The sequence below is a fragment of the Oncorhynchus mykiss genome, chromosome 17 (assembly GCF_057628025.1).
Source record: "Oncorhynchus mykiss isolate SJ-2025 chromosome 17, ASM5762802v1, whole genome shotgun sequence".
NCBI classification, from domain to species: domain Eukaryota; kingdom Metazoa; phylum Chordata; class Actinopteri; order Salmoniformes; family Salmonidae; genus Oncorhynchus; species Oncorhynchus mykiss.
In genome coordinates, this window is record NC_143038.1 from 8935699 (window position 1) to 8945457 (window position 9759).

The following is a 9759-nucleotide window of genomic DNA, read 5'->3' on the forward strand; positions in this document are numbered from 1 at the left end:
AGCGAGGGGTCCCTCCCTGTCTTTGCCCTGTTTGAGGAGAGGCCAGGGGAAGTTGGGGAGACCAGCAGCCCTGCTGGGGAGATGGACGAGACACAGACTGCCAGCACTCCCAGCATTCCCCGGTCTGGGCATGGCGGCAGAAGGAGTAGCCAGACCACCACTCCCACCCCCGGCCACAGAGAGGCAGGATTCACAGCCAGTAACATCTTTGATGTTATTATTCATCTGGCGCACTCTGACACTGACCGGGAACTCCACCAGGAGTTCAGCAGTGAGGATGATGTTTCACTGAATGACATCATGGACATGAAGTCAACCCTGGCAGTGGAGCCCCTGGGTCAGATCCTGTCCTCATGGAAGCTGGTCAACATGATCTTCAGGGGGAAGGTCCACTACTTTGGGAAGGATCTCATCTGCAAGGTGTATCAGATGCTTCTGGACACCGGTATGGGCAGGAGGCCAATGGCCCGCCAGAGCAGGTCCGAGCCCATCCTGAAAGACCTGGCTGCCAACCGTAGGCTCTCCAATGAATTCTTCACAGACGTGCTGTACATGTTCATCCAACGGGCCATTAAGAATCTGCTGGAGAACTTCTTGGGTCTGCCGACCACCCCACCAGGCAGAGACATAATGTGGAATGACAACTTTAACTGGATGTATAGGGACGGCTGGGGGAACACCCCCACATCCAGCGAGGAGGAATTGTGGGACAGCGACTCCACCTGGTCAAGTGGGCATGGGGAGGAGGAAGGGACAGAGTCCCGTGGGAGGTGGGCCGCTCTGTTGGAGAAGGGCAGCTTACTGACCCTCCATTCCTCCAGCTCCCTCTCCCTCTCCGATGACAACAAGGAGGCACTAGGTTAGTTATTGTGTTGTTTTTACCGTCTTTTGCACCCGCACATTCCCCTTCTTTCTTTTCTCTTATTGTCAGTAATGGTATTTTCATTTACTCTCCTCTTTTTTTCTTATTTTTCTATACAGTGTTTGGAGACATTTTATGTGTGAAGTATTACTTTGAATCAAATGTCAAACTCATTCTATAGAAGGCCGGGTTTCTGCAGGTTTTCACTCCACCCTTGATTGATGAATTAAGGTCACTAATTAGTTAGAAACTCCTCTCACCTGGTTGTCTAGGTCTTAATTGAAAGGAAAAAACTAAAACCCGCAGACACTCGGCCCCCCATGGAATGAGTTTGACACCCCTGTATTAAATAAATGTTGATTTGACCAGGGGCCGTCTGCCAGGTCCTGACCACCAGGGTGGGAGACATCCTGAACAGTACCTGCAACGACGATTGCAAGGCCAGGCTCATCATCCAGAAAGGTACACTTATAACCTGTTTTACCCATATGACCAGTAATAACAGTGTAATAACCTGTGTAATAACCCGTGTATTACCATTATAGTAAATGTGCTAGATACTGCATAGTGTTATACATGAATGTGGCTTTGAACCATTTCAGAATATGAGTGTATTTTCTTAGGATTGGATTCCGGTGCCAGGGAAAGGTTCCCTGACTCTCCGTGTCCCTCTTCACCCAAGGACGAAGAGGAGGTGGTTGTGAGTGCCATGACTGTCTCATACCCTAAACCCTCCACCTCAACCCAGGCAGCATGGGCAGCTCCTGCCCAGACTCTGGACGTTTTTCTGCCCAGACCATGCCTGGATGAAGAAGAGGTAGTGCCCAGCACCTCCTTGAAGGACAACTCTGTGACAACCACCCATGCAGCACTGGCAGCTCCTTCCCAGAGCCTGGAAGAAGAGGTGGGAGAAGCTGAGGTGTCCCACGTGAGTGAGAGCTCCCTGATGCCCACCAAGGCCATTGAGAAGATTCCCTCCCTCCTACCAGGCAAGATCCTTATCGAGGAGGACACCCTCAGTTGCAGCACTCCCTGGGCCACCGTCATGAGCCCCCAGACCCTGAAGTTCATCCTCCACGGCATCATGTGCCGACTGGAGGCCTCAGAGTCCCCCCAGACAAGGAGGGCCAATGACCCCTTCAGGCTGATGAAGGATCTCTTTCTGGAGGTCCAGCATGCCCTGAAGTATGCTGACATCTCTGTCCTCTTTGGCCTGGAGGAGAGCATCCAATTCATTGGGGAGGATGCGGTGAAGGCCATTGTGAAGACTGCAGCTAAAAGATTGTCCCTGCGTTCGGACTCCAACCGGGCTCAACTGCGTGCCGCGCGCTCTGGTGGTGAGGCAGCCATCAGGTGCATGGCGGACACCATCACACAAGTCATAGATGACTATTCCGAGGACTGGAGTTCCGGTGGCCATTTTGGAGCCAGGAGGAGCCGTGCTAGTGGGAGGTCACACTCCTCAACCTCCTCAAGGAGTGACGTCACCCTCACCGAGGAGCTCCTGGCCCGGAGGGAATCCCTTGAAGAGGACCTAGCGGAGATGGCTGATGACAGCACTGGTTTGGAGAAGACCATTGTAAGCTCAGCCATCTCTGCCAAGTCCCAGGTAATTAGCTACATTTCAGACAGCTCCGAGCCCAACAGCTGTGCCCTCTTCACAGACCTCGAGGACATCACCTCCACACATGTGAGACAGACAAGAACTAGTAGATTGTTTAGTTATTTGGGCTGTTTGATTGTGAGGCATCAACTCAAATCTGTTTCTCTCTCTACGAAGGAGAAGGAGAAGGAAGAGGCTATGAAGGAAGAAGTGAGGAAGTCAGGAAAGAAGAGGCGAAGAAATAACAAGGACCAGAAGAAGAACAAGGTGTCTCCTCTTGGCAATGATAGTAAGTCCTCATTTCTGTCAGTCAACATGTGCGTCTGTCTTCAGCACACTATTGTAATGTAAGGACGGGAGACTATGATGAAGTTATCAGGGTCTTATTCATTAGCCACTAAATGGAAGAGAACAGACTAAAACAGGGAGGAACTTTCTTGAACTTGCCAATAACAAATTATTGTTTTTGTTTTCTGTTTCAAAACATTTTGCTACTGTGTGCCTGAATGAACACGACCCTGATTTCATGCCCTGTTCTATGTCACCTGTTCAGGTACTGTGGCTGCAGATGAGCCGAAGAAAAAACAGTCTCTCCTCCCGCGGATCACAGCTGCCCTGGCAAGACTATTTTGCTTCCCCTGCAAAAAAAGATGCAAAAAGTAACTGCAGAGACGAGTTTGGGAAACCCTGATACCACCTCCCCCAACCCACTTTCTAAAAAAACATCAGTGCCACCAGAAGAGGGAGACAACCCCCCCTAACTAATTTGATTACCCCCCCATTTAATTTAATAAACACAACTTTCAGCTATTTTGATCTTCTTTACTTTTTTTTTTACAGACCCACCTGCATGCTATAGATTCGTAAGGTCAATTTGCTGTGTACTGTCTACAGTATCATTGTTATGAGTAGGTTCACTGTGTCAGTCATTATTTTTACCTTTATTTAACTAGGCAAGTTAGTTTAGAACAAATTCTTATTTTCAATGACGACCTAGGAACATTGGGTTAACTGCCTTGTTCAGGGGCAGAACAACATATATTTTAGGCTACCTGTCGCTATATAGGTATAGGCTAAATGCCCTAACCTAATTGCAATTTACATAATAAGAGTTACAATAGAATAATTCCCTAATTGTATCTTTCTTGAGAGGGAATAAATCTCTAATACACTATACTCAATACCATACAGTAAGCACACCACTGTATACCGATGCAAGCCCCGCCTCCCCGCAGAATAAAGAATAGACACGAGTGGATAATTGCGGTGTCACTACAAAGGATACCTTAATTAAGCCAATTCATTGGCTGTGTTGTAATCTGATTGGTGTGTGTACCACCTAATGCAAAAGGTGTAAAAACGCTGAAGCACTCCATTCTGTTCATGATTTCTATTTATGATTGACGCTGCTGTTTAAAGCTATATTTTTTAATGTCTGCCTTATTTGCATTATTACACATTTGGAGAGGACAGGGGAGATAGGGTGGACAGCTCCCTGTCTAGTAGTTGTAGCTGTAGTATCTGGGATCTACATCTGTTTATATTAGTTACTGTGCTGTTACTAAGCAGTAATGCATTACGGCAGTGTTACGTTACTACACCTAATAGGAAATGCACATGCGCACTGGAATGCCGCGAACTGTAGAGCACGAGGGGTTTTGACTAAACGAAATCTAACTGTACTCTCGTCTCCTGCCTGGTCATTTCTCCACAACACAAATATTACAGTGGCGACGAGGTGATTAAACTACATAAACGGACATTGCTTGAAGGGAAGAATGTTGCTTGAGTAATGAAACTCAAAATAATTATGTAATTCGTCAGTTATATTTATTTTCTTTCGCCAGTAGAGAAGTCTAAGCACTGCTAGCACTGCTAGTACAGTATTCAGGAGCTGCCAAGTAGCAAGACTATTGGAGTCCAGAATAGCGACACTACCCATTGAAATTAGGCGATCTCAGTGGAGAAATATTGACAAGGGGAAAAAAAAGGAAGAAGGGACGTACATTAATACAAATGAGTGCAGTGAATGAAGTAATTGCAGAAACTTCTGAAGTGAAGAAGTAGATGACTATTCAGAAAATTAAGGAATATAAGGAAACTGAACAATTAACTGTGAAAATGGCAACCATCGGTCGAGTACCAGAGTTTGAGGCTACAAAAGAGGATTTTGATTCCTATTTGGAGCGTTTTGAGCGTTGGCTGATAAACCCATCAATGATTAGATTTATTTGACCATAATAATTTGTTTGGTCCATATTATTGACACTAAATAGAGGTTATTTTAACCGTAGCTGTTAAAAGTCCAACAGTGGGAGTGTGCAGCAGACTAATGATGGCGCGACTTTAATTCCTGACTATTTCAGTTATGGCCAACAGAGGGCAACATTTATCCATAAAATACGATTAAACCTCACTGAACCAAAGTGAATTGGGTTACACTGTAAACTTTATAGAGATTTCGTATGTGATCAGAAACGATGCATTCATTTCCCAGAGTGGTCGCACTGTGTTATTGTAGTTGACGTAATCGTGTACAATGGCATGACGTAATATATGAGCCTATGACTTAAACGCACTCAAGAGAAGGTTCAGTGCTTACTTCTGGCTCAGTTGAGTTGATGATTTACAAAGGAGAGTCATCCTCATGTTCAAATAAATCACTTTGAGTGGACAAAGATGACATTCTGTGAGTACAGCAAAACGGGCCAAGATTTTGTAAAAAAAAAAAATTGAAATGTATTTTAAAATGTATTTGTTTATAAAAAATGTCAGGTCCAATCTGAAGGGTGCCTGAAAGCACAATGGATAGAAATCATAAACGGTTGAGAATAATTCTTCAAAAAGTAAGTCTCATAAGTGATTAAAAAAATGTTTTTGTTAATTCTGGGGCTTTCTCTCTTGATATGTAATGGGGCTATCTTCTTGGTAGTATAGCCTATATGCTGTAAAAACAGATTGACATGATTTATAGTTGGAAAAGTGGGCATAATAATGGAGGGCTTAAGTTAAATGTATTTCCTTATGATCCTGTACCCCAGGCTAGGACCCTCCAAGCTAGTGCTGGAGAGCAGGTGCTCCAGACAGACGTCATTTCTGCTGGCCATGATGGAGTAAGGCTGCCAGCCCTGGGAGACTGCCCCAAGGACAGCCCTCTAAAGGTAAGAAACAGCTTTTAGTTCTGATGCAAAACGTCTGGTTGTAACGGAGACCAGTTGGTTGTAATCTAGTAATATGATGTGTTGAAAACCAGTTTACAACGAGATAATAACACCATTAAGACACATGGACCACCTACTAGTTAGAACTAATAGTATTGGAATTCTGATTGTAAATATAAGGTTAAGATTTATAGTTGGAAAAGTGGGCATAATAATGGAGGGCTTAAGTTAAATGTATTTCCTTATGATCCTGTACCCCAGGCTAGGACCCTCCAAGCTAGTGCTGGAGAGCAGGTGCTCCAGACAGACGTCCATTCTGCTGGCCATGATGGAGTAAGGCTGCCAGCCCTGGGAGACTGCCCCAAGGACAGCCCTCTAAAGGTAAGAAACAGCTTTTAGTTCTGATGCAAAACGTCTGGTTGTAACGGAGACCAGTTGATTGTAATCTAGTAATATGACGGGTTGAAAACCAGTTTACAACGAGATAATAACACCATTAAGACACATGGACCACCTACTAGTTAGAACTAATAGTATTGGAATTCTGATTCTAATTCTAAGGTTAACCCTTATGTGACATGTCACTTAGTACCACCATGCCTATGGTGAAATAGGTGGTTTCTATGGTGATATGATTTCCCCACTGTTGTTATATGTCTCAGAACCTTGTGCCGAAGCCCCCACAAGGCCCCAGGCCCAGCCGAGAGGCCAATATAGCAAAGGCAGAAAAGAAGGCCAGAGAGGTTATCAAGGCTAAAAAGTCTAGGGAGGCTAAGTCAGGGGTGATATACGCAAGACGCCAAGTAGTTGGTGTGTTGGCACTGCCTCAAACTCTTATATCTCGAACAACCAGTTACAGTGAGTATTGATCTCCACTTCCAAAAATCTTGGATTTTTTGATGCAATTCTAAAAGGATATATGGTGGAAGGATCCACTATTATCTACGACTCTCCTCTTTCTGTAGGTGTCCTGCCAGCTATCAAGAAGGGCACTAAAGTTACTCAAATGGAGACAACAGGTGGGTATTGGTGACACAGTGTTTATTTCTGATTATACAACTTCAATAGAATCTTTACGGTGGTCACTAGCTTGTTCGGTGGTAATTCTGATTGTCTTCTGTTTCAGAAACCCCAGGTCCCCTGACACCTAATGATGGGGAGATAATGATCTCCTCTACATCTGTTGATGACCTCCTGACCCCAAAGAGTGATGTGACGTCCGAGGCTAAGAGCGATGATGCCTCCTGTCCAATTTCACCTGAGGCGTTCTCTCTAACGAACTTCCTGAAGTCTCACCCGTGAGTCCTGCTGTGAACCTCTATATGTGCAGAACAAATATAATCTATGTAAACACTAGTTTAAGTTGCCAATGATTCCTGGTGTTGGTTTGTTTTCCAGTCAGAGAAAGCTTATCAGGAAGTTCCTCAAACAAATGGTAAGTCCCGCATTTTTTCTGCTTTCAAGGGTGGAGTGATCATTGGAAACAACTATCTTGTAACATAAAAACTACTAGCTGTCAGATTGTTTTCTGTTTCTCTTTCTAAGAACGTGACAATAGGCGACCTGGACGAAATCATCGAGTGGGTGGTGTGTGTCTCCAGTGAGGTGTTCCTCCCAGTGATGGCTCTGCACAGGACCTCCAGACCAGAGTCGTCAGACTCGTCCCACTGGGGGTCAGGTGTGCTCCAGATCGTCTCTGAAAAGTTCCACCAGCGGAGTTCTGAGCCGAAGGGAAGGCTCCTGGGCGGACAGCCGCCCACTCCCCCTTCTGAGACCGACAAGGAGCTTCAGGGCATAGCAGATCTGTCTGTGAGTAACATCCTGAAAAGGGCCCAGGAGGACCTCTTCTCTTCTGGTGAGGATGACCTGGAGAACACCCATCCAGGTATTACTCTGACAGAAGAGAAGCTCTCCAGCATCTTCTCAGAGCTGTTCAGGGATGCCTGTGAGAGTGCCCAGGAGGCCGCCAGACGGATCCACCACATGAGGTCTGGAAGAGGCAACAACAGCCAGAATGGGAGTTGGCCTGGGTCGTCACAGGGATCGAGCAAATCCAACATGCCAGAGTTGGGAGAACTGGGGTCAGTGAGGAGTCCCAAGGGAAGTGACGTCCATAAAGTCCTTAGCGAGGGGTCCCTCCCTGTCTTTGCCCTGTTTGAGGAGAGGCCAGGGGAAGTTGGGGAGACCAGCAGCCCTGCTGGGGAGATGGACGAGACACAGACTGCCAGCACTCCCAGCATTCCCCGGTCTGGGCATGGCGGCAGAAGGAGTAGCCAGACCACCACTCCCACCCCCGGCCACAGAGAGGCAGGATTCACAGCCAGTAACATCTTTGATGTTATTATTCATCTGGCGCACTCTGACACTGACCGGGAACTCCACCAGGAGTTCAGCAGTGAGGATGATGTTTCACTGAATGACATCATGGACATGAAGTCAACCCTGGCAGTGGAGCCCCTGGGTCAGATCCTGTCCTCATGGAAGCTGGTCAACATGATCTTCAGGGGGAAGGTCCACTACTTTGGGAAGGATCTCATCTGCAAGGTGTATCAGATGCTTCTGGACACCGGTATGGGCAGGAGGCCAATGGCCCGCCAGAGCAGGTCCGAGCCCATCCTGAAAGACCTGGCTGCCAACCGTAGGCTCTCCAATGAATTCTTCACAGACGTGCTGTACATGTTCATCCAACGGGCCATTAAGAATCTGCTGGAGAACTTCTTGGGTCTGCCGACCACCCCACCAGGCAGAGACATAATGTGGAATGACAACTTTAACTGGATGTATAGGGACGGCTGGGGGAACACCCCCACATCCAGCGAGGAGGAATTGTGGGACAGCGACTCCACCTGGTCAAGTGGGCATGGGGAGGAGGAAGGGACAGAGTCCCGTGGGAGGTGGGCCGCTCTGTTGGAGAAGGGCAGCTTACTGACCCTCCATTCCTCCAGCTCCCTCTCCCTCTCCGATGACAACAAGGAGGCACTAGGTTAGTTATTGTGTTGTTTTTACCGTCTTTTGCACCCGCACATTCCCCTTCTTTCTTTTCTCTTATTGTCAGTAATGGTATTTTCATTTACTCTCCTCTTTTTTTCTTATTTTTCTATACAGTGTTTGGAGACATTTTATGTGTGAAGTATTACTTTGAATCAAATGTCAAACTCATTCTATAGAAGGCCGGGTTTCTGCAGGTTTTCACTCCACCCTTGATTGATGAATTAAGGTCACTAATTAGTTAGAAACTCCTCTCACCTGGTTGTCTAGGTCTTAATTGAAAGGAAAAAACTAAAACCCGCAGACACTCGGCCCCCCATGGAATGAGTTTGACACCCCTGTATTAAATAAATGTTGATTTGACCAGGGGCCGTCTGCCAGGTCCTGACCACCAGGGTGGGAGACATCCTGAACAGTACCTGCAACGACGATTGCAAGGCCAGGCTCATCATCCAGAAAGGTACACTTATAACCTGTTTTACCCATATGACCAGTAATAACAGTGTAATAACCTGTGTAATAACCTGTGTATTACCATTATAGTAAATGTGCTAGATACTGCATAGTGTTATACATGAATGTGGCTTTGAACCATTTCAGAATATGAGTGTATTTTCTTAGGATTGGATTCCGGTGCCAGGGAAAGGTTCCCTGACTCTCCGTGTCCCTCTTCACCCAAGGACGAAGAGGAGGTGGTTGTGAGTGCCATGACTGTCTCATACCCTAAACCCTCCACCTCAACCCAGGCAGCATGGGCAGCTCCTGCCCAGACTATGGACGTTTTTCTGCCCAGACCATGCCTGGATGAAGAAGAGGTAGTGCCCAGCACCTCCTTGAAGGACAACTCTGTGACAACCACCCATGCAGCACTGGCAGCTCCTTCCCAGAGCCTGGAAGAAGAGGTGGGAGAAGCTGAGGTGTCCCACGTGAGTGAGAGCTCCCTGATGCCCACCAAGGCCATTGAGAAGATTCCCTCCCTCCTACCAGGCAAGATCCTTATCGAGGAGGACACCCTCAGTTGCAGCACTCCCTGGGCCACCGTCATGAGCCCCCAGACCCTGAAGTTCATCCTCCACGGCATCATGTGCCGACTGGAGACCTCAGAGTCCCCCCAGACAAGGAGGGCCAATGACCCCTTCAGGCTG

General features: G+C 46.9%; 1 protein-coding gene across 1 annotated transcript; it reads left to right on the forward strand.

The window, feature by feature from the left end:
• Positions 1-1450: 1450 nt before the first annotated feature.
• Positions 1451-3236, forward strand: LOC118940373 (uncharacterized). Its single transcript, XM_036949523.2, has 3 exons — positions 1451-2471; positions 2643-2754; positions 3019-3236. The coding sequence occupies exons 1-3, from the start codon at positions 1572-1574 to the stop codon at positions 3126-3128; spliced, it is 1122 nt and encodes a 373-aa protein (XP_036805418.2). The 5' UTR covers positions 1451-1571; the 3' UTR covers positions 3129-3236.
• Positions 3237-9759: the final 6523 nt, after the last annotated feature.